This window comes from Salvelinus namaycush, chromosome 10 (genome assembly GCF_016432855.1).
Source record: "Salvelinus namaycush isolate Seneca chromosome 10, SaNama_1.0, whole genome shotgun sequence".
Taxonomy (NCBI): domain Eukaryota; kingdom Metazoa; phylum Chordata; class Actinopteri; order Salmoniformes; family Salmonidae; genus Salvelinus; species Salvelinus namaycush.
Window position 1 is genome coordinate 44,928,049 of NC_052316.1, and position 25,327 is coordinate 44,953,375.

The 25,327-nt window shown below is 46.2% G+C and overlaps 1 protein-coding gene across 3 annotated transcripts in view; it reads right to left on the minus strand.

The window, feature by feature from the left end:
* Positions 1–25,327, minus strand: part of insrb (insulin receptor b) — a 191,678-nt gene that overhangs the window by 29,522 nt on the left and 136,829 nt on the right. For all 3 annotated transcript variants that reach the window (XM_039002959.1, XM_039002961.1, XM_039002962.1), the window contains exons 3-6: positions 21,796–22,120; positions 5,790–5,929; positions 1,982–2,129; positions 1,556–1,767 (exon numbers count right to left, since the gene is read on the minus strand). In XM_039002959.1, coding sequence (XP_038858887.1) covers positions 1,556–1,767; positions 1,982–2,129; positions 5,790–5,929; positions 21,796–22,120 — 825 coding nt within the window. The remainder of the gene's footprint in view (positions 1–1,555; positions 1,768–1,981; positions 2,130–5,789; positions 5,930–21,795; positions 22,121–25,327) is intronic.

Genomic DNA, 25,327 nt, shown 5'->3' on the forward strand with positions numbered 1-25,327 from the left:
ACGGAGAAAACTCAAGTCGTTTGACTGCAAAAATGCAGATGCAGTCGAAATGAGAACACAGAAGGCTATTGTATAAAACACCTGTTTCCGGATACAATCTTCAAACTAAGGGCAACCATGGCATCCGTGACAGAGAGGGAGACACATCCATCCGTGTATAAGATAGTCTAGCTAGCTACATTTTCAGATATTACACGTTTCTCACTTCGTCAAAAAGTCATTAAGTTAAAGTGTATTGCTAGCTAGCTAGCTGGCTAGCTAATGTAAGCTGGCTGGCTCCCTAGCTTACGTTAAGCGTATGATCTGTGTAGTAATATTATTCGTATTTCAGAGCCATTTGCATTGCTAGTTATCGCCTGAAGTTAGCTAGCTAACATTGAACCTGTTTGCTTAACTACCTGCAGATTCATGCAGGGTAGTAATGTTATGAGTTGGGATTATGGTTCATTGTTTAGCTAGCTAGCTACATGTCTAAACAAAAGACTCCACTATGCAAGTAACTGCAGTAACAGTCAAAATGTTGGGCACAGCTACTCATTAAAGGGTTTTTCTTAATTTGTACTGTTTTCTATTTTCTACATTTCTACAATGTAGAAAATAGTAAAAATGAAGAAAAACCCTTGAATGAGTAGCTGTCCAAAACTTTTGACTGGTTCTGTATTTCAATAGAATGTTTATGACGTCACTGCGACAACTGTCGATAGACGTAGCTGGTAAATTCGCTTTGATCATCTACTCTCGTCTGAGTGTGCCAGAGCGCAGAATAACAGATTAATAACAGAATAACAGAATTTACGAACGCTCAACACCGGTTGAATTTGGACAGTGTCAGTAAACGTTGGCAAAAAAAAGCGTAATTAAATTGTTGCCAGCAGCACAGTTGCAGTCACCATCACTTTGGATAACAAAAAGACAGCCCAACCAGCTCTGCTAGGGCGAGTAAAATGGTCAGACTGAGCTGTTCTCTCATTTGTGTCTGGAAGTAGCTAGCAAGCTAGCCAACGTTAGCCAGTTAGTTTGGGTGCTTGACTACCGTTGTTAGGTTAGAACGCTCGGATCAACCCCACTCCTCGGCCAGAGCATCCAGTGTGCTCTCTGAACGAACAGACAATTTGACAGCACTCTTGAGTTTACGAACGCCCAGAGCACACTCGGGCACTCCAGAATAAATGTACGAACACACCCGTAGTATAAACCAGCCTTTAGTCTTGAACTCTTCGGTTGTTTAGTACATGGTCTCACATGTGAATCCTTAAAGAGATGGGTGGGGATAAAGCTTAAGAGGTTGTGAATGATGCTGAACGAGTGTAGACAAAGAAGAGCTCTCCAGTAGGTACCAAGGGCCATTTTCTCAAAAGTGAAGTTCAAAGCAGAACTACTTTCCTATTGTTCATCAACTATAGTGAATGATATACCAATTTCTAGCTCTGAGTCTCTACTTTTATCCAATGCAAAAAAAAAACAATTTCAAATGCTGCTACATAAGACCACCTCGAGCCAGTCGGTCACATAGTATGATCACGTTTATCTAAAGTTCCACGTTGGCTGGTCTTACAGGAGGCCTGGTCTCCATCGGTCCTGCCGATTTCATTCTTGATGCCTCTCTCCTTAGTGCCCGTCACCACCTCCATCTTGCGGATCTCAGACATGCACAGCTTGGAGTTGTGAAGGAAGAACATGCGTCCCTGAAGGATGGTCAGGTTGTGTTTGTTCCAGTCCCACAGCTGACGCAAGTTCTGGTTGTCCAGAGCGTAGAACGAGTAGTTCCTGATAAAGTACACACACACACAGAGAGACAGCGAGACAGAGAGACAGAGACAGAGAGAGAGACAGAGAGAGAGGTTGAGAAAATGAACTGACCTAAAGCAGTAGAACAAAAACAAATCATATAAATCTACACACTGGTCTCCCAGGTACTATGTTAATTCAGACAACGTTTCAAACCCTAGTCTGATATAGTACACTACTACACAAGACCTACCCATCTTGGGTCGGCGTCTCTCCCCGGATGATGCGTAGCTTGCGGAGGAAGGAGAGAGAGACGAGGGCGTAGGCTCTCTTGATGGTCAGGTTGCCTGTTATCTCCTCCAGTTGACCCAGGTTAGCCTCCAGCTCTGCGGCTATGTTATCTGATGTGGAAAGAGGAAACAGACGGACGGTCAGTCAGTCAATCAGTTAACCTCTGCTGCTATGAGAAGAAACAGTCAGTTTCCGACACCCCCTTGGAAATATAATTAGCATAATAAAAACATCTCCATAAAAATCGGTCAGTTTAAGATAGAGATATCTGTTTTGCATTGGACGCGTCTCAATCGCTCACTTCAGCTGACGTCACACTTCCACATCTGCGGTGAAAGGTGACGGAGCTAGAGCGGAGTTTGTTATGACCCCTCTATGGAAAGGTGACGGAGCTAGAGCGGTGTTTGTTATGACCCCTCTATGGAAAGGTGACGGAGCTAGAGCGGTGTTTGTTATGACCCCTCTATGGAAAGGTGACGGAGCTAGAGCGGTGTTTGTTATGACCCCTCTATGGAAAGGTGACGGAGCTAGAGCTGTGTTTGTTATGACCCCTCTATGGAAAGGTGACGGAGCTAGAGCTGTGTTTGTTATGACCCCTCTATGGAAAGGTGACGGAGCTAGAGCGGTGTTCGTTATGACCCCTCTATGGAAAGGTGACGGAGCTAGAGCGGTGTTCGTTATGACCCCTCTATGGAAAGGTGACGGAGCTAGAGCGGTGTTCGTTATGACCCCTCTATGGAAAGGTGACGGAGCTAGAGCGGTGTTCGTTATGACCCCTCTATGGAAAGGTGACGGAGCTAGAGCGGTGTTCGTTATGACCCCTCTATGGAAAGGTGACGGAGCTAGAGCGGTGTTCGTTATGACCCCTCAATGGAAAGGTGACGGAGCTAGAGCGGTGTTTGTTATGACCGCTCTATGGAAAGGTGACGGAGCTAGAGCGGTGTTTGTTATGACCCCTCTATGGAAAGGTGACGGAGCTAGAGCGGTGTTCGTTATGACCCCTCTATGGAAAGGTGACGGAGCTAGAGCGGTGTTTGTTATGACCCCTCTATGGAAAGGTGACGGAGCTAGAGCGGTGTTTGTTATGACCCCTCTATGGAAAGGTGAGACTCTCACAAACACGTACATGTCGGTTGTTTTGCTCTAGACTTGTTTGAAGGTCCCTCGGTACCAGTTTTTAAAAAATGAATGGAAGTATATATGGAGACTGTTTAGTGCCAAAAATACAGGGTTAAATACAGGGTTAAATACGGGGTTAAATACAGGGTTAAATACAGGGTTAAATACGGGATTAAATACAGGGTTAAATACGGGATTAAATACAGGGTTAAGGGGTTAAATACAGGGTTAAATAAGGGGTTAAATACAGGGTTACATAAGGGGTTAAATACAGGGTTAAATAAGGGGTTAAATACAGGGTTAAGGGGTTAAATACAGGGTTAAATAAGGGGTTAAATACAGGGTTACATAAGGGGTTAAATACAGGGTTACATAAGGGGTTAAATACAGGGTTAAATACAAGGGAACGAGCAGGTGTGTCAAAACCCCTGACCGGTACCGTACATTTACAAAAAATATATGGGGGATTGGAAATGATGTAGACAATAACATTGATGGAAGCCACAATCTATCAGCAACGTTAAAGCTGATCTACCCTCTAAAGAAAAAGTAGTGGAGGTACGCTGAAAAATTAGACGGACATTTTTTTTTGTCTTCATACAGGTTTAAAAAAAAAAAAAAAAAAAAAAAAAAAATCCTGATCTTTCTAGTATCTCTCAGATAACGGACAGACACTTCAGAACAAACTTCCTTTAGATTTTTGGGGGGTTACTATCTGTTCCATGTAGTGAATCTGTTATTCAAAGTGTTTGTATGGGATAATAGCAGTAAAGCCAGACAAAAATGATCAATTTTTTTTTATACTTCTAGAGGTCTTAAAATTCAAAATCAAATACCAAAATGACATGTGTGTGACAAATAAAATTTGATTTGATTTTCACCTCTGCTGCTATATTGACTGAGGTAACGAGGAAACAGACAGTTAACCTCTGCTGCTATATTGACTGAGGTAACGAGAGGAAACAGACAGTTAACCTCTGCTGCTATATTGACTGAGGTAACGAGAGGAAACAGACAGTTAACCTCTGCTGCTATATTGACTGAGGTAACGAGAGGAAACAGACAGTTAACCTCTGCTGCTATATTGACTGAGGTAACGAGAGGAAACAGACAGTTAGTTAACCTCTGCTGCTATATTGACTGAGGTAACAAGAGGAAACAGACAGTTAGTTAACCTCTGCTGCTATATTGACTGAGGTAACGAGAGGAAACAGACAGTTAGTTAACCTCTGCTGCTATATTGACTGAGGTAACGAGAGGAAACAGACAGTTAGTTAACCTCTGCTGCTATATTGACTGAGGTAACGAGAGGAAACAGACAGTTAACCTCTGCTGCTATATTGACTGAGGTAACGAGAGGAAACAGACAGTTAACCTCTGCTGCTATATTGACTGAGGTAACGAGAGGAAACAGACAGTTAACCTCTGCTGCTATATTGACTGAGGTAACAAGAGGAAACAGACAGTTAGTTAACCTCTGCTGCTATATTGACTGAGGTAACAAGAGGAAACAGACAGTTAGTTAACCTCTGCTGCTATATTGACTGAGGTAACAAGAGGAAACAGACAGTTAGTTAACCTCTGCTGCTATATTGACTGAGGTAACGAGAGGAAACAGACAGTTAACCTCTGCTGCTATATTGACTGAGGTAGCCAGAGGAAACAGACAGTTAACCTCTGCTGCTATATTGACTGAGGTAACGAGAGGAAACAGACAGTTAACCTCTGCTGCTATATTGACTGAGGTAACAAGAGGAAACAGACAGTTAGTTAACCTCTGCTGCTATATTGACTGAGGTAACGAGAGGAAACAGACAGTTAGTTAACCTCTGCTGCTATATTGACTGAGGTAACGAGAGGAAACAGACAGTTAACCTCTGCTGCTATATTGACTGAGGTAACAAGAGGAAACAGACAGTTAGTTAACCTCTGCTGCTATATTGACTGAGGTAACAAGAGGAAACAGACAGTTAGTTAACCTCTGCTGCTATATTGACTGAGGAAACGAGAGGAAACAGACAGTTAGTTAACCTCTGCTGCTATATTGACTGAGGTAACGAGAGGAAACAGACAGTTAGTTAACCTCTGCTGCTATATTGACTGAGGTAACGAGAGGAAACAGACAGTTAACCTAGTGAGGGTGGTTAATTGATTGGAAGTGAGGGTGGTTGGTTGGTAGGTAGGGTGGTTGGGTGGTTGGTAGTGAGGGTGGAAGGTAGTGAGGGTGGTTGGTAAGGTGGTTGGTTGGTAGTGAGGGTGGTTGGTAGTGAGGGTGGTTGGTTGGTTGGTTGGTAGTGAGGGTGGGTGGGTGGTTGGTAGTGAGGGTGGGTGGGTGGTTGGTAGTGAGGGTGGGTGGGTGGGTGGTTGGTAGTGAGGGTGGGTGGTTGGTAGTGAGGGTGGTAGGTAGTGAGGGTGGTTGGTAGTGAGGGTGGTAGGTAGTGAGGGTGGTAGGTAGTGAGGGTGGTAGGTAGTGAGGGTGGTAGGTAGTGAGGGTAGGTGGTAGTGAGGGTGGTAGGTAGTGAGGGTGGTAGGTAGTGAGGGTGGTAGGTAGTGAGGGTGGTAGGTAGTGAGGGTGGTAGGTAGTGAGGGTGGTAGGTAGTGAGGGTGGTAGGTAGTGAGGGTGGTAGGTAGTGAGGGTATACTGTACTTACTTCCTCCACGGATCTTGATAACCAGGCTACCGTTGAGCACAGTGCATCCTCTAAGAGCCTGGGCTGCTGTCACTGAGTCTACGACCTTCACCCCCGAACACATCTTAGGACATAGGCCCGCGCACGGAGTACAGTTCAACCTGTAGAGAGGGAAACACACACTGGTTATAGAACACTGTCACACCCTTTACACATGGCAGCTTCACCTCACAATATGCTAGCTAATAAGGAAATGGTATTTCATCCAAGCAAAGGAATTCTATAACTGTTGATTGTGTGATTCAAATCAGTGCTGTCAAAGTTTGAGATAAACCTCACGAGATGCCCAACCGGTTTGTTCTTACAGCCCCACGTCACTTCATTACCCAACAGGTGAACAACGTCCCCAGAACAGGAACACTTTCTCTTGTCACCTCTAAATCAAAACGCCTTGGATGTTTGTGTCGCGCCTATCTCACAAGAATAGAACAGGATGGAAGGGCCGTGACACTGGGACAAGTTGGCCCCTTTCCGGCTCTTCTGAAAATACAGAATTTTACAAGAGGAGCGGACAAAGGTGTTGAAGAGGTTGAACTACACTACATGACCAAAAGTATGTGGACATCTGCTCGTCAAACATCTCATTTACATGGAGCTGGTCCCCCCTTGCTGCTATAAAAGCCTCCACTCTTCTGGGAAGGCTTTCCATTAGATGGTGGAACATTGCTGCGGGGTCTTGCTTCCATTCAGCCACGAGAGCATTAGTGAGGTCTGGCACTGATGTTGGACGATAAGGCCTGGCTAGCAGTCGGCATTCCAATTCATCCCAAAGGTGTTTGATGGGGTTGAGGTCAGGGCTCTGTGCAGGCCAGTCAAGTTCTTCCACACCAATCTCAACAAACCATTTCTGTATGGACCTCACTTTGTGCACAGGGGCATTGTCATGCTGAAACAGTAAAGGGCCTTCTCCAAACTGTTGCCACTGCACAATAACAGCAAGTCAATAACTGACTTGTTGGAAAGGTGGCATCCTATGACGGTGCCACGTTGAAAGTCACTGAGGTCTTCAGTAAGGCCATTCTACTGCCAATGTTTGTCTGTGGAGATTGCATAGCTGTGTGCTCAATTTTATACACTTGTCAGCAACGGGTGTGGCCGAAAAGTCTACCAATGGTGAAATACTTGAGTTATAACGAAAACCGTTGTGTAGTAATAAAGTAACAATATTATACTACAACTATACAAGTAAATCTGTGTATTACATTATATATATACTAATACATGACTATATGGTATTAGTACACTTGATTCAAAGTATTTTCCATATATTGGAGTCAAATTGGAGTCAAAGTGTGTAGTGTCAGGGATTCCAGTCTGCTTGTACAGCCAGAGGTACAGCCAGAGGTACAGCCAGAGGTACAGCCAGAGGTAGGGCTGTTGCGGTGACTGTATTACCTTCACACAGGCAGTCATGAGTGCAGTAAAATTCCACGTGAACTTTTATGCACTTTTATGTGCACTTTTATGCACTCTGGACATGCGTTGGTAGTACCCAACTCTCTAATGATCATCAGGTCTAATGGCCTGGTCCTCAGGGCTCTATTGTCCCTCTAACCACTCTGACGTCAATGCAATCGAAAATCACATCAAACACTATGGTGCTTTAAAAACTCACCACACTGTGATTGATCAATTTGAATAAATAAGTTCAACAGGTTGAACCTGAATGGAAAACATGGGGGTTCTGGATGTCGTTACAAAGCCTAACACAACAAAACGGACAGCGCTTTCTAAGGGGATGATTCATTCAAAACACCCATATGAGTATTAGAGCTGATGCATAGAGGTATATATGAGCCCAACCCCGAAAAAAAACCACCTGAATTAAAATACTGGATTGTGCCATTATACAATACATAGCTTACTACATATTACACAGGGCAGAAAAACACTTTTTAAAATGTATTTAAGATGTCTTTGGTACATAGTCTAGCCTATACTCCAAAATTAAACAAATTTGGGGCAGGTAGCCTAGTGGTTAGAGCATTGGACTAGTAACCGAAAGGTTGCAAGATCGAATCCCCCGAGCTGACAAGGTAGAAATCTGTCGTTCTGCCCCTTGAACAACCCACTGTTCCTAGGCCGTCGTTGAAAATAAGAATTTGTTCTTAACTGACTTGCCTAGTTAAATAAAAGGTAAAATAAATAAGCCTACAATTATAGTGGATTTGTATTTGAATAGCCTAGTAATAGGGCATTTTTATATATTTCCATAGTTAATAGTTTGACATTACCTTTAGCTATAGAGTATCTTACCACTGTGTGTTTCCATCTCCTCCCCTCTCTCCTTCATTCCCTTTTTCAGCGGGCATAGAGAGGGCTGTCAACAGTTTAATTAAATTTGTTTCATTGTGAAAACATGTTACTATCGATGTTCCCGAACAGATTTCACTTGGTTTCCAAAATTAAGCACTGGGTAAGCTGCAGGAACAGGGTTTGGAGAGCCCGTGGCATACAGAGTACTGGGTAAGCTGCAGGAACAGGGTTTGGAGAGCCCGTGGCATACAGAGTACTGGGTAGCTGCAGGAACAGGGTTTGGAGAGCCCGTGGCATACAGAGTACTGGGTAGCTGCAGGAACAGGGTTTGGAGAGCCCGTGGCATACAGAGTACAGGGTAGCTGCAGGAACAGGGTTTGGAGAGCCCGTGGCATACAGAGTACTGGGTAGCTGCAGGAACAGGGTTTGGAGAGCCCGTGGCATACAGAGTACAGGGTAGCTGCAGGAACAGGGTTTGGAGAGCCCGTTGCATACAGAGTACTGGGTAGCTGCAGGAACAGGGTTTGGAGAGCCCGTGGCATACAGAGTACTGGGTAGCTGCAGGAACAGGGTTTGGAGAGCCTGTGGCATACAGAGTACTGGGTAGCTGCAGGAACAGGGTTTGGAGAGCCCGTGGCATACAGAGTACTGGGTAGCTGCAGGAACAGGGTTTGGAGAGCCCGTGGCATACAGAGTATTGGGTAGCTGCAGGAAAAGGGTTTGGAGAGCCCGTGGCATACAGAGTACTGGGTAGCTGCAGGAACAGGCTTTGGAGAGCCCGTGGCATACAGAGTACTGGGTAGCTGCAGGAACAGGGTTTGGAGAGCCCGTGGCATACAGAGTACTGGGTAGCTGCAGGAACAGGGTTGGAGAGCCCATGGCATACAGAGTATTGGGTAGATGCAGGAACAGGGTTTGGAGAGCCCGTGGCATACAGAGTACTGGGTAGCTGCAGGAACAGGGTTGGAGAGCCCATGGCATACCGAGTATTGGGTAGCTGCAGGAACAGGGTTGGAGAGCCCATGGCATACAGAGTATTGGGTAGATGCAGGAACAGGGTTTGGAGAGCCCGTGGCATACAGAGTACTGGGTTAGCTGCAGGAACAGGGTTTGGAGAGCCCGTGGCATACAGAGTACTGGGTAGCTGCAGGAACAGGGTTTGGAGAGCCCATGGCATACAGAGTATTGGGTAGCTGCAGGAACAGGGTTTGGAGAGCCCGTGGCATACTGAGTACTGGGTAGCTGCAGGAACAGGGTTTGGAGAGCCCGTGGCATACAGAGTACTGGGTAGCTGCAGGAACAGGGTTTGGAGAGCCCGTGGCATACAGAGTACTGGGTAGCTGCAGGAACAGGGTTTGGAGAGCCCGTGGCATACAGAGTATTGGGTAGCTGCAGGAAAAGGGTTTGGAGAGCCCGTGGCATACAGAGTACTGGGTAGCTGCAGGAACAGGCTTTGGAGAGCCCGTGGCATACAGAGTACTGGGTAGCTGCAGGAACAGGGTTTGGAGAGCCCGTGGCATACAGAGTACTGGGTAGCTGCAGGAACAGGGTTGGAGAGCCCATGGCATACAGAGTATTGGGTAGATGCAGGAACAGGGTTTGGAGAGCCCGTGGCATACAGAGTACTGGGTAGCTGCAGGAACAGGGTTGGAGAGCCCATGGCATACCGAGTATTGGGTAGCTGCAGGAACAGGGTTGGAGAGCCCATGGCATACAGAGTATTGGGTAGATGCAGGAACAGGGTTTGGAGAGCCCGTGGCATACAGAGTACTGGGTTAGCTGCAGGAACAGGGTTTGGAGAGCCCGTGGCATACAGAGTACTGGGTAGCTGCAGGAACAGGGTTTGGAGAGCCCATGGCATACAGAGTACTGGGTAGCTGCAGGAACAGGGTTTGGAGAGCCCGTGGCATACTGAGTACTGGGTAGCTGCAGGAACAGGGTTTGGAGAGCCCGTGGCATACAGAGTACTGGGTAGCTGCAGGAACAGGGTTTGGAGAGCCCGTGGCATACAGAGTACTGGGTAGCTGCAGGAACAGGGTTTGGAGAGCCCGTGGCATACAGAGTACTGGGTAGCTGCAGGAACAGGGTTTGGAGAGCCCGTGGCATACAGAGTTTGGGTCGGAATATAACCTGTTGCGCTGCGAGAGGCTGCACGCTCCTGAAACAGTGGTTGACATGTGGGCGTGAAATAACCGGCGTAGCCTACGAGGCACGAGTGGAAAAAAACTAACCAGTAGCCTCCATTCGCTATTCTGAGTGCATAAGGATGATAGGTCTGCCTCCTCTTCCTGCTCATTTGATAAAACAGGCCTTCTAAATCTAAATAAGTGTTACATATTTTAGTAAAGACAAGATGAAATAGTCTGATGGGTGAAAATATGATCACTTGAGAGAACAGCGTGTGCAGACTGAGAACAAGGAACAGACAGCAAGCTTTTTTTTTTTTTTACAACTTTCTCACATCATCAATATTCTAGTCGCCTCATGCAGCCCGTATACGTTTTGATTTGTAAGACAATCTAAAGTTTGTATCATTCACTACTAAAGTTGCCAAATAAGTTTAAATCTAGCTTATAGGACCTGTTTCAAATGATCACTTTTACTCTCAACATAACCACTTCATATGCACATTCACTCTAGAATGGGAAAAAATATCCTTTCTATTTTATTCAGCTAAGTTCAATTATATTCTTCTTAGTATAAAATCATAATATAAAATAATGTCAGGGGACTTATAATAAGCATATCTTGTCCGCTAAAATGAACAAGCCTAAAGCCTATAGCATGGAGCATAGCCAGATAACATGCTGTATAGCCAGATAACATGCTGTATAGCCAGATAACATGCTGTATAGCCAACTCATATTCTGTTCTTCTGAAATACATTTTTCTTCATATCATGTTTCTTTAGACCTGCCTAAAACATAACGTTTATTTATTATCCTTTTTTTAAATGTAGATGTTTCAAAAAGGTGTGCATCAGCGGCGTGGAGGCCTGGAGATGCTCAACGTGTTTATGTTAATCAACAGTCAATTACCGTGAGCCGGTTTTCTTTTGCATGACAATAACCGGATGTCATGACCGTCACAGCCCTACCCAGAGGAACTTATTATCCATTCAAAGTAAACATGGGCCAGTCCTCCAGACAGACCAAGCAGCTTGGGAGACGGCTCCTCAGCTCATTGATCAGGTCTGAAAGGGTCTTTCAACCAGGACCACAGTAGCATGTGGATCACCTGTTGCTAGGGAACGCCAACTACAGTCCCAACTGTCTGTGAACGGAGTTTTATTCACAACAAACGTGAACAAAGAAATAAAAACAGAAGAGATTATACTTTTATGGGTCTGATTCCTTTGAAGCCATGGAATAATAACAGGGGATTTAGACGATCAGTTTCCAAAGTACGATCCCCAAGTACAGTTAACCCAATTATGGGAATAATTCCTTTTGATGTTTAACAACTATAAAAACAACACCTTGAAATAGAATGAAACATATTGAATGAGTGCAGATCCAGGGATTTGTATAATTCTCTAAATTAATTTGATAATACATTAAATGAAGCCAAAGGCTTATGGGGGAATTAGATGATGTAAATGGCCCTCATCTGCAGTAGCTAGCTGGGGGACCCGGGAGACTCTCTCCTTCCTCGTTAGTTTAGAGTTGTAACACAGAGTCAACACAACATGTCTGGAGTACTAACTTCCTGTCCGACCGCTCCCCAAGTATAATAAACCCAATTATGAGAATAATTCATTCTGATGTTTAAACACCTTGAAATAGAATGAAAAATATTGAATGAGTGCAGATCCAGGGTCTCTGTGTCTCTCTCTGTGTCTCTCTCTGTGTCTCTCTCTGTGTCTCTCTCTGTGTCTCTCTCTGTGTCTCTCTCTGTGTCTCTCTCTGTGTCTCTCTCTGTGTCTCTCTCTGTGTCTCTCTCTCTGTCTCTCTCTGTGTCTCTCTCTGTGTCTCTCTCAAACAAAGGACAGAGAAAGACAGGAAGCAAGTGAAAATCAGAGAAAGGCAAGTGAGAAGGGGAGAGCGAGTGAGAAGGACAGAGAAAGACAGGAAGCGAGTGAGAAGGGAGAGAGAGAGAACAACAAAGGGAGTGTGTACGAAAGGGAGAGAGAGAGTGAGTGACAAGAAAAACAAAGGGAAATAGAATGAAAAATATTGAATGAGTGCAGATCCAGGGTCTCTCTCTCTCTCAGAAACAAAGGACAGAGAAATACTGGAAGCAAGTGAGAAGGGGAGAGAGACAGGAAGCGAGTGAGAAGGGGAGAGAGACAGGAAGCGAGTGAGAAGGGGAGAGAGCAAGAAAGGGAGTGTGTACGAAAGGGAGAGAGAGAGTGTGAGTGACAAGAAAAACGAAAGGAAGTGGGAGAGAAACGGGGAGAGAAACAGGAAGTGGTTACGTAGTGGAAGTGTTTGTGGTAGGGCTCAGTGAGTGTCTTCCTGTCTTCTCCTCTGATACAAAGAGCTGATCTGCCGAGCTCTGATAGCGTTGCCTTTCAGGAATTCATTCACAAAAACAGCCGCCGCAGAGCAGCCAGGGACCGAGTAAAAAGGGACTCTCCAGTTCATTCACAAATGAGTACTCGTTAAAAAAAAAATGTTATCCCCTCTAAAAGAACATAATCCCGCTTCCAGTCTTGGCATCCCCTCCACATGTACTGTATCTGTTTTAGACATGAACTAAAAGGCCCTCGTCCACCCACGCTCTAGTCTACAGCGCTCACACCTCAGTGTCGACCCACGCTCTAGTCTACAGCGCTCACACCTCAGTGTCGACCCACGCTCTAGTCTACAGCGCTCACACCTCAGTGTCGACCCACGCTCTAGTCTACAGCGCTCACACCTCAGTGTCGACCCACGCTCTAGTCTACAGCGCTCACATCTGTGTCGACCCACGCTCTAGTCTACAGCGCTCACACCTCAGTGTCAACCCACGCTCTAGTCTACAGCGCTCACACCTCAGTGTCGACCCACGCTCTAGTCTACAGCGCTCACACCTCAGTGTCGACCCACGCTCTAGTCTACAGCGCTCACACCTCAGTGTCAACCCACGCTCTAGTCTACAGCGCTCACACCTCAGTGTCGACCCACGCTCTAGTCTACAGCGCTCACACCTCAGTGTCCCACTATTTAAGGCCTCTATCTCACCGTTAGCTGCTCATGTGGAAACAAATGGGTAGAAATGGAGGGAGAGAAGGAGACCGGGAGAGAGGGTGAGGAACCGGGGTGAGAGGGGAGGCGGTGCGGTGCCGGTTGTAGTGGGGAGGCTGAGAGGGGAGAAGGTGGGGGTTGTAGGGGGGGAGAGAGGAGACAGTGGGTGTTGTAGGGGGGAGGGGGCTGAGAGGGGAGACGGTGGGGGTCGTAGGGGGGGGAGGCTGCGAGGGGAGACGGTGGGGGCTGTAGGGGGAGGCTGCGAGGGGAGACGGTGGGGGTTGTAGGGGGGGAGTCTGCGAGGGGAGACGGTGGGGGTTGTAGGGGGAGGCTGCGAGGGGAGACGGTGGGGGTTGTAGGGGGGAGGCTGCGAGGGGAGACGGTGGGGGTTGTAGGGGGGGGAGGCTGCGAGGGGAGACGGTAGGGGTTGTAGGTGGGAGGGGGCGTTGCGAGGGGAGACGGTGGGGGTTGTAGGTGGGAGGGGGGGCTGCGAGGGGAGACGGTGGGGGTTGTAGGTGGGAGGGGGGGGCTGCGAGGGGAGACGGTGGGGGTTGTAGGTGGGAGGGGGGGCTGCGAGGGGAGACGGTGGGGGTTGTAGGTGGGAGGGGGGGCTGCGAGGGGAGACGGTGGGGGTTTAAGGGGAGGCTGAGAGGGGAGACGGTGAGTGTTGTAGGGGGAGGGCTGAGAGGGGAGACGGTGAGTGTTGTAGGGGGAGGGCTGAGAGGGGAGACGGTGAGTGTTGTAGGGGGAGGGCTGAGAGGGGAGACGGTGAGTGTTGTAGGGGGAGGGCTGAGAGGGGAGACGTTGGGTGTTGTAGGGGGGGGGCTGAGAGGGGAGACGGTGGGGGTTGTAGGGGGGGGGGGGGAGGATACAGTGGGTGTTGTAGGGGGGAGGCTGAGAGGGGAGACGGTGGGTGTTGTAGGGGGGGGGGGGGCTGAGAGGGGAGACGGTGGGTGTTGTAGGGGGGGGGCTGAGAGGGGAGACGGTGGGTGTTGTAGGGGGGGGGCTGAGAGGGGAGACGGTGGGTGTTGTAAGGGGGGGCTGAGAGGGCAGACGGTGGGTGTTGTAGGGGGGGGCTGAGAGGGGAAACGGTGGGTGTTGTAGGGGGGGGCTGAGAGGGGAAACGGTGGGTGTTGTGGGGGGGGCTGAGAGGGGAGACGGTGGGGGTTGTAGGGGGGAGGGGCTGAGACGTTGGGTGTTGTAGGGGGGGCTGAGAGGGGAGACGGTGGGGCCGTATTATAGAACAATACTTATTGTTGCATGACTGACAAACTGACTAACTTCCTCAGGCAGACCATTCCGAGGTGGCTTCCGCGAGAAAAACAAGTGAATTACGTCAAAACATAAACACACCCAGGACCCAGGAGGGAGCGACGGGGTAAGAGAGGGAGAGTTTCAGAACTCCAAATCAGGCTTCCAAAACTCAACAAAGGGGGAAGACGATGGCATCAAACAGCACCCTTAACAGTCACCTATTTAAAAGCAGTCCTGAGTCCACAGCTGGCCAACTGTCGTTCTCTGGCGACCTAATTCTGTTTATGACAGCGTTAATATTCCCAGCATCTGAAGCCTGTACAGAGTCCAGGGCCTATAGAAAGTCAACACCCCCCTTGGATTTCTTCACATTATTATGTTAAAGTGTGATTAAAATGGATTTAATTGTCATTTTATGTCAACGATCTACACAAAATACTCTTATGTCAAAGAGGGAAAAAAACGAATATATACATATATATATAAAAAATATATATATATAATAAAAAAATATATATATATACATATATATATATAAAAAATATATATAGTATAAAAAAAAAGTATATATATATACACATTCTATTGTGTTATTGACTGTACGTTTGTTTATGTGTAACTCTATGTTGTTGTTTTTGTCGCACTGCTTTGCTTTATCTTGGCCAGGTCGCAGTTGTAAATGAGAACTTGTTCTCAACTGGTTAAATAAAGAAAAGAAAAAAAGATCTGGCCTTGTGTTTTAGGTTATTGTCCTGCTGAAAGGTGAATTCATCTCCCAGTGTCTGGTGGAAAGCAGACTGAAGCAGGTTTTACTCTAGGATTTTGCCTTTGTTTAGTTTCATCCCGTTTTGTTCATCCTGAAAAACTCCCCAGTCTTTGCCGATATCAAGCATACCCATACCATGATGCAGCCACCACCGTGCTTGAAAATAAGGAGGCAGTTACTTATTGATGTGTTGTCCCAAACATATGGCTTTGCAATTAGGCCAAAAAGTGTATTCCTTTGACATGTTTTTTCTCTCTCAGTATTACTTTAGTGCCTTGTTGCATACTTTCTGTATATTTAAAAATCACCAATGGCCTCTTAGTGACATCCCTAAGCAGTTTCCTTCATGTCCTGCAGCTCAGTTCAGATGGACAACTGCATCTTTGATGTGTCTGGGTGGTTTAATACATGATTTGTTAGCCACATTTGACTCAAACTAATTTAGGCTTGCCTAAACAAAAAAGGGGTGAATTCTTATGCAGCGAGTATATTTGAGTTATTTCGTTTTTATTAATTTGTACAAATGTGTATACTTTTATTTTCATTTAGACATTATGGAACATTTTGTAGATCCATTTTGTAGATCAAGGGGTATACACTTTCAGTAGGCATTGTATGTGCTAGCCAGACTGTGCTAGCCAGCGTGTGCTAGCCCCCCTCCTGTGTGTGCTAGCCAGCGTGTGCTAGCCCCCCTCCTGTGTGTGCTAGCCAGCCTGTGCTAGCCAGCGTGTGCTTGCAATCGTGTGCTAGCCAGCGTGTGCTAATCCCCCTCCTGTGTGTGCTAGCCAGCGTGTGCTAGCCCCCCTCCTGTGTGTGCTAGCCAGCCTGTGCTAGCCAGCGTGTGCTTGCAATCGTGTGCTAGCCAGCGTGTGCTAATCCCCCTCCTGTGTGTGCTAGCCAGCGTGTGCTTGCAATCGTGTGCTAGCCAGCGTGTGCTAATCCCCCTCCTGTGTGTGCTAGCCAGCCTGTGCTAGCCAGCGTGTGCTTGCAATCGTGTGCTAGCCAGCGTGTGCTAATCCCCCTCCTGTATGTGCTAGCCAGCGTGTGCTAATCCCCCTCCTGTATGTGCTAGCCAGCGTGTGTTAACCCCCTTTTCCCCTTCCGTTCCACGCCTCCCCAAACACCCAAAAGTTCAGATGCCACTCAACAGTGGTTGAGAATCAGAGCTTGGCCTGGGGTCACAGTACACTGGATCAGTCATGTCACCTAGTTCCTTTCATATTGAACTAAACGATGCTAAATTAGAGGTTACATTTTATCAAAAGGTTCTAATACTTTACAACAATCTGACAAAATAGGCTTGATTTTCCAATGACTTTAAATTTGGCCCAGTGGAAAAACTCTATAATGATCAGGGAAAGAAAAAAATGTTTTTTTCTACCTTCCTCACATGGAAAATCATAAATATATAAATTTACTTTATCTTAATGCTCTGCAGTATAGAAAGAAAAAAATGTGAAAGTAGTTGTATTGAAGAAAACACTCTCTGATCCATCTCACGGTGACCTTAAGTCCGATAGGAAAAACACCACTTCCTGGGGCCTGCCTGTCCTGAGCCTCATGGGGAAATCATTTAGGATGCAGGTTTTAAAAAGAGAGTTTGTTTTGGGCTGCAGCCCTGAAAACCAATGCACGTTGCAGACTGACTTGGGACCGCTGCAGTGCCTTCAGTGTTTCAAGGAATGATGAGCAAATTCTTATTTCGTGCTTGTAGTCATGGATATTAAGGTGGAAAGGCGGAACGAACGCCACGGAAATGTCTAGAAAGCAGAGCGGCCTAACAGCTGTGCTGGCGGTTGGTGAAGAGAGAGGGAGAGATAGGATTGCACAGGAATTCCTCTGTCATTTACATTACATTTTAGTCATTTAGCAGACGCTCCTTTCCAATTACTTACAGGAGAAATTAGGGTTAATTGCCTTGCTCAAGTGTACATCGACAGATTTTTCACCAAGTCAGCTTTGGGATTCAAACTAGCAACCTTTCGGTTACTGGCCCGAACGCTCTTAACCGCTAGGCTACTTGCCGCCCCTCATATCTCCTGATGGCTGACTTCAAGCCTAGCTCAAGAAAAGGTAGCATGTAGCAAGTGTCTCGCCATCCCAGCACTCTCTGCCCCAGTCCCCACTCCGGTCACAGCCTCTGCCCAGTCCAGTCACAGCAAGCCCCTTGAGGCTCAGCGCCACGGTCACAGCCATGTCTGTGTGTCTGTGAGGGTGATTTGTGTGTCTGGTTACGGACACTCCCCTCACTCGGCCCAGCAGCGGAGGACTTCAACAGTCCCTGATGTCGTAACGGCTGCAGAATGGAAAGAATTATCTTGCAACTTCCTTCTCATCATACTGGATGGCATGAGACAATCTCTGAGAACGTACTGCACTACGAGACTGAATCTCTGAGAACGTACTGCACTACGAGACTGAATCTCTGAGAACGTACTGCACTACGAGACTGAATCTCTCTGAGAACGTACTGCACTACGAGACTGAATCTCTCTGAGAACGTACTGCACTATGAGACTGAATCTCTGAGAACGTACTGCACTACGAGACTGAATCTCTGAGAACGTACTGCACTACGAGACTGAATCTCTCTGAGAACGTACTGCACTACGAGACTGAATCTCTCTGAGAAGTACTGCACTATGAGACTGAATCTCTGAGAACGTACTGCACTACGAGACTGAATCTCTCTGAGAAGTACTGCACTATGAGACTGAATCTCTGAGAACGTACTGCACTACGAGACTGAATCTCTCTGAGAAGTACTGCACTATGAGACTGAATCTCTGAGAACGTACTGCACTACGAGACTGAATCTCTCTGAGAAGTACTGCACTATGAGACTGAATCTCTGAGAACGTACTGCACTACGAGACTGAATCTCTGAGAACGTACTGCACTACGAGACAGAATGAGAACGTACTGCACTACGAGACAGAATCTGGCTGTGAGGTCAGCCAGGTCTTTCAGGCAGTGTACTCCCGGGGATGCGTAGGGCTGACCGCACCACCCTCTGGAAAACCATGCGGTTGCGGACAGTGCCGTACATGGCGGTGATACAGCCCGACAGGATGCTCTCAATGGTGCGTCTGTAGAAGTTTGTGAGGGTCTTAGGGGCCAAGCCGAATTTCTTCAGCCTCCTGAGATTGAAGAGGCACTGTTGCTCCTTCACCACACTGTCTGTGTGGGTGGACCATTTCAGATTGTCAGTGATGTGTATGTTGAGGAACATCAAGCTTTTCACTTTCTACACTGGGGCCCCGTTGATGTGGATAGGGGCGTGCTCCCTCTGTTGTCTCCTGAAGTCCACGATCAGCTCCTTTTTGTTGACGTTGAGGGAGAGGTTAATGTCTGGCACCACTCCGCCAGGGCCCTCACCTCCTGCCTTTAGGCTGTCTCGTCGCTGTTGGTAATCAGGCCTACCACTGTTGTGTCGTCTGCAAACTTCATGATTGAGTTGGAGGGGTGCATGGCCGTGCAGTCATTTGTAAATAGGGAGTACAGGAGGGGACTGAGCACGCACCCTTGTGGGACCCCTGTGTTGAGGATCAGCGTAGTGGAGGTGTGGTTTCCTACCTTCACCACCTGGGGGTGGCTCGTCAGGAAGTCCAAGACCCATTTGCACAGGGCGGAGTTCAGACCCAGAGCTAATTGATGAGTTTGGAGGGTACTATGGTGTTGAAGGCTGAGCTATAGTCAATGAACAGCATTCTTACATAGGTATTTCTCTCGTCCAGATGGGATAGGGCAGTGTGCAGTGCAATGGCGATTGCATCATCCGTGAATCTATTGGGGTGGTATGAAAATTTCAGTGGGTCTTGGGTGAGGTGGACGTGATATGATCCTTAACTAGCCGCTCACAGCACTTCATGATGAAAGGAGTGAGTGCTATAAGGCGATAGTCATTTAGTTCAGTTACCTTAGGAACAATGGTGGACATTTTGAAGCAAGTGGGGACAATAGACTAGGATAGAGAGAGATTTAATATGTCTGTTAACACTCCAGCCAGCTGATCTGTGCATGCTCTGAGGATGCGGCTAGGGATGCCGTCTGGGCCGGCAGCCTTGCGTGGGTTAACACGCTTAAATGTCTTACTCACGTCGGCCATGGAGAACAAGAGCTTGCAGTCCTTGGGAGCGGCTTGTGTCGTCGGCCCCGTGTTATCCTCAAAGCAGGCAAAGGTGTTTAGCTTGTCAGGGAGCAAGACATTGTGTCCGCGACGTGGCTGGTTTTCACTTTACGTAATTATCTGGAGTCCCTGACACATACGTCTCGTGTCTAAGCCGTTGAATTGTGACTCCACTTTGTCTCTGTACTGATGCTTTGACTGTTTGATTGGCATAAGGAGGGCATACCTGGACTGTTTGTATTCAATCATATTCTCAGTCCCCTTGCCGTGGTTAAATTAGGTGGTTTCAGTTTTGCGTGTATGCTACCATCTGTTCACGGTTTTTGGTTTGGATAGGTTTTAAGTCGTCACAGTGGGAACAACATCCCCTATACACTTTCTGATTAACTCAGTCCCTGTGTCAGTGTATAGGTCAATGTTATTCTCAGAAGCAACCCGGAATATGTCCCAGTCCACGTGATCAAAACAGTCTTGAAGCATGGATTCCCCGAATGGTCAGACCAGCGTTGAATAGACCTTAGCACGGGTACTTCCTATTTGAGTTTTTGCCTATAGGAAGAGGGGTTGGGGGAGGGCCTTGTAGCCATCCCGGAAGGGAGACTAACAATGGTTGAGAGTTTTGAATCGTGAGTACCGCAGGCGATGTGTTGATAGAACTTCGGTAGAGATTTGCTGTATTAAAGTCTCCAGGCTATAATAAATGTGGCCTCAGGATATGCAGTTTCCAGTTTGCACAAGTCCAGTGTAGTTCCTTGAGAGCCATTGTGGTATCGGCTTGAGGGGGAATATACACAGCCGTGACAATAACAGAAGAAAATTCTCTAGGGAGGTAATGCGGTCGGCATTTGATTGTGAGGTAGTCTAGGTTGGGTGAACAAAAGGAATTGAGTTTCTGTACGTTGCCACAATCACACCATGAGTAGTTAATAATGAAACATACACCTTCACCTTTCTTCTTCCCGGAGAATTCTTTATTCCGATCCACACAATGTATTGAAAACCCAGCTGGCTGTATAGATGGAGACAGTATATCCGGAGTGAGACATGATTCCGTGAAACAGGGTATGTTACAGTCCCTGATGTCTCTCTGAAAGGAGATCCTCGCCCTGAGCTCATCTACTTTATTATTCAGGGTCTGAACATTAGCCAGTAATATACTCGGAAGCGGTGGATGGTGTGCACGCCTCCTTAGTCGGACAAAGTCCACTCCGAATACCTCTTCTCTGGCGGTGATGTCTTGGAGCAGCCTCTGGGATAAGTTCAAATCGCAGTGGAAGGTACGAACAAAGGATCCAATTCAGGAAAGTCGTATTCCTGGTCAAAATGCTGGTAAGTTACCGCCTCTCTGATATCTAAAAGCTCTTTCTGGTTGTATGTAATAATGCAAAGAAAGTTCTGAGCTAATAACATGAGAAATAACATTAAAAACTTAATACAGCAAAGTTGCTTAGGATCCTCAAACAAGGAGGCCATGTCTATCGGAGCCATCTTAGTATCCAGGAATGGAGCTAAGCACAGGCAAAGTCCTAGAGGAAAACCTGGTTCAGTCCGCTTTCTACCAGACACTTGGAGATTAATTCACCTTCCAGCAGGACAATAACCTAAAACACAAGGCCAAATCTACACCGGAGTTACTTACCAAGAAGACTGTAAATTTTCCTGAGTGGCCAAGTTACAGTTTTGACTTAAATCTACTTGAAAATCTATGGCAAGACCTGAAAATGGTTGTCTAGCAATGATCAACCACTAATTTGACAGAGCTTGAAGAATTTAGAAAAGAATAATGGGCAAATGTTGTACAATTCAGGTGTGGAAAGCTCTTTAGAGACTTACCCAGAAAGACTCACAGATGTAATCGCTGGCAAAGGTGTTTCTGCAAAGTATTGACTCAGGGGTGTGAATACTTATGTAATTTAGTTATTTCTGTATTTCATTTTCAATACATTTGAAATAAATTCAAAAAACATGTTTTCACTTGGTCATTATGGAGTATTGTGTATAGATGGGTGAAAAATAAATATTTAATCAATTTTGAATCAAATTTGAATAAGTCATAGGGTTATGAATACTTTCTGAAGGAACTGTATACCTAAGACTTACTTAGTAGATTTGATATGGCTGTCATGTTATATATTGGAGACTTACAGAGTAGTGTTGATGGTGGCATATGGCTGTCATGTTATATATCGGAGACTTACGGAGTAGAGTTGATATGGCTGTCATGTTATATATCGGAGACTTACGGAGTAGAGTTGATGGTGGTATATGGCTGTCATGTTATATATCCGAGACTTACGGAGTAGAGTTGATATGGCTGTCATGTTATATATCGGAGACTTACGGAGTAGAGTTGATGGTGGTATATGGCTGTCATGTTATATATCCGAGACTTACCTAGTAGAGTTGATGGTGGTATATCCTGAGGGGCATTCTGGAATGCAGGCTCCGTTGTGGATGACGTACTCGTGGCAGTCGTTGCCCTTCCCGTTCTTGCACTGGTTGTGGAGGTCCTGACAGAAGGAGAGAGAGACGCAGCGCCAGCCCTTGAAGGTGTAGTATCCCTGGGGACAGCGGTCCACACAGGTGTCCTGGTGCTGGAGGTTCTGGCATGCCACACAGCGGCTGGCGTTGCCTGCCTCCGAGCAGCCTCCCAGGCACTGGTCGTGGCAGCAGTGACCATGTTGGGTACAGGCCCGATGTTTACAGGTGGAGGGACACACTGTGGAGGGAGGGGGGGGGGGGGGGCAGGATGGGAGGAGAGTGAGAGAGGGATGATGGTAAGAATTCAAACTCAATACAGGAGGAAAACATTTGTACAATCCTAAGTGTAAAGCTGTCGGAGTTCAGTCTCGTATCTGATTGGACTGTAGATAAAACTAACATCTGGATCAAATAGGTCAGTGTGTTTCCCTTAGCCATTCAGCTTGTCATTTCACTCCTATTGGACAAATACAGCTCTGCTCTTTCATCAAACACTAGCTAGAAACTGAAACATACGGAAGCCACCAATGGATCTCAGCTAAAGTTCTAGACAGCCTTCCCAAAGTGCAGAGCATATCTCCGGACCAGCAGCACTGCTGGGAGTCCTCCGGTCCACCGGTGTCGAACAGTGGCCTGCCGTGGAGACAAACACCTCAGACGAAATGGAAACAGGCAGAACAAAGTGATGGGGATTGGACAGGCTGCTGTAGCAAAGCTCTGTGTCGTTCTGCGTGTTCGGTGAGCAGGGGAGAGCAGGGGAGAGAAGGGAGCTGGCTGGGTCCAACTGTCACAATACATGGGGGCCTCTGCACGGCCGGCCATCAGCACATAAAGGACGACCGCATTCCTGCTTCTTGCTGAACTGGGCTGGCTTGACTCCCAGTAGCCTATAGCACCTGCCTGGTGGGATGATCCCTTTCTAACAACGACCTAGTTCACAGTCAGAGCTCCTGCTACAGTAGCTCCTGTCCCTGGTCCCCGTCCCCAGCCACGGTAAAAATAACCCACCGCAGTGCAGCCTCGGCCAGGCTCGGACACAACCAGCTCATAAACAGAGATGGTCAAAACAACTTGGCTCACCGTTCCAACTACCACATATATAGACACGGCAGCAGGACTTTCAGATCTCTGTTAGTTACACAACTTATAGCTCCTTTACTTTAGGTTCTCTTTACGAGAGTGTCTGAGAGGATAAACATTCCACTTTACTCCAGATATCTCTAGCTTAAACTGACGGATTTTAAATCTGGATTTATGTACATTTTTATGTACATAATCTTATTCATTCCTTTACACTTGTGTGTATAAGGTAGTTGATGTGAAATTGTTAGTTTACTTGTTAGATATTACTGCATGGTCAGAACTAGAAGCACAAGCATTTAACTACACTCACATTAACATCTGCTAACCATGTGTATGTGACAAATAAAATTTGATTCGATTTTTGTTGTTGTACGTTACATAATATTGACGTACCAAATCGACTCTAGGAGGTTAACCCCGCTTTAGCCAATAATCTCTGGCTTTACAGTCTGGCTATGAAAATACCCTTTCTGTTACTAATTTAAATCAGAACCATGCATATTAACGCACATTCACTAATAAATTACTAACTTGGATTGCAAAAATAGTTGGGAAGAGATTTTCCATGTACTGATTCCATGGCACATGGTTTACGAACTGATACACAAAACGATGCTGGATTGAAAACATTGTAGAATAATAGTGAAGACATCAAAAGTATGAAATAACACATGGAATCATGTAGTAACCAAAAGCGTTAACTTCTTAGTGATCCCTTCGCGCGCCAATCCCGTTTGACAACACCCAGTGAAATAGCAGCACGCCAAATTCAAAAACAGAAATACTCATAATAATAATTCATAAATCATACAAGTGTTATACATGGGTTAAAAGATGAACTTCTTGTTAATCCAGCCACAGTGTCAGATTTCAAAAAGGCTTTACGGTGAAAGCAAACCATGCTATTATCTGAGGACAGCACCCCATCAAACAAACACATGAAAATCATATTTCAACCCGCCAGGCGTGACACAAAAGTCAGAAATAACATATAATTCATGCCTTATCTTTGAAGATCTTCTTCTGTTGGCACTCCGATATGTCCATTAAACATCACAAATGGTCCCTTTGTTCGATAAATTCTGTCGTAAAATATCCAAAATGTTCATTTATTTGGCGCGTATGATTCAGAAAATACACCTGTTCTAACTCCCGCAACATGACTACACATTATCTAATTAGTTACCTGTAAACTTGATCCAAACATTTCAAACAACTTTCCTAATACAACTTTAGGTATTTTTTAACGTAAATAATCGATAAAATTTAAGACGGGATAAACTGCGTTCAATACCGGAGGAAAACAAAGTGGAGCATGCTTTTCAGGTCACGCGCCTCTATCAAACAGTACACTACACTCGACCCTCGTTCTGAACAGGGCTACTTCATTTCTCAAAGGAAAAACATCAACCAATTTCTAAAGACTGTTGACATCTAGTGAAAGCGATAGGAACTGCAAACAACTGCCTTAGAATTCTAGATTCCCATAGAAAACCCATTGTTTTCCCCCCCCCCTGGATAGTTTGTCTTCGGAGTTTCGCCTGCCAAATAAGTTTTGTTATACTCACAGACATAATTTTAACAGTTTTAGAAACTTTAGAGTGTTTTCTATCCAAATCTACCAATTATATGCATATCCTAGCTTCTGGGCCCGAGTAGCAGGCAGTTTACTTTGGGCACACTTTTCATCCGGACGTGAAAATAGTGCCCCCTAGCCTTAAGAAGTTTTAAACAAATCAAAATATATTTTAGATTCTTCAAAGTTGACACCCTTTGCCTTGATGACAGCACTGCAAACTCTTGGCATTCTCTCAACCAGCTTCACCTGGAATTCTTTTCCAACAGTCTTGAAGTTGCTCCCACATATGCTGAGCAGTTGTTGGCTGCTTTTCCTTCACTCTGCGGTCCAACTCATCCCAAACCATCTCAATTGGGTTGATGTCGGGTGATTGACGTCGGCATCACCCTCCTTGGTCAAATAGCCCTTACACAGCCTGGAGGTGTGTTTTGGGTCATTGTCCTGTTGAAAAACAAATGATAGTCCCACTAATACTGTTAATGCATCGAAGAGCTTTGATGAGTACTCTCTCATCAGTGGCTATGGGACTGAGTTGGGCCTCTGGGCTTGAGCTGACAGTTGACTTGGTGATAAAACATAAAAGACTGCATTCCATAGACTAGACGTGGTGGGTGTGACCCGAGATAGAGATAGCCTGGAGGAGTAGAACAAAAATTCTTATTGTTTTTAATCATTCTTGCATCTGGGAAACTAGGCGGGGGGTTGGGGGTTAAAACAACACCAGGTGCAAATAACTACAAGATGAACCCGAGGTGACTTATGATGCCCCCCAATCTACATGGG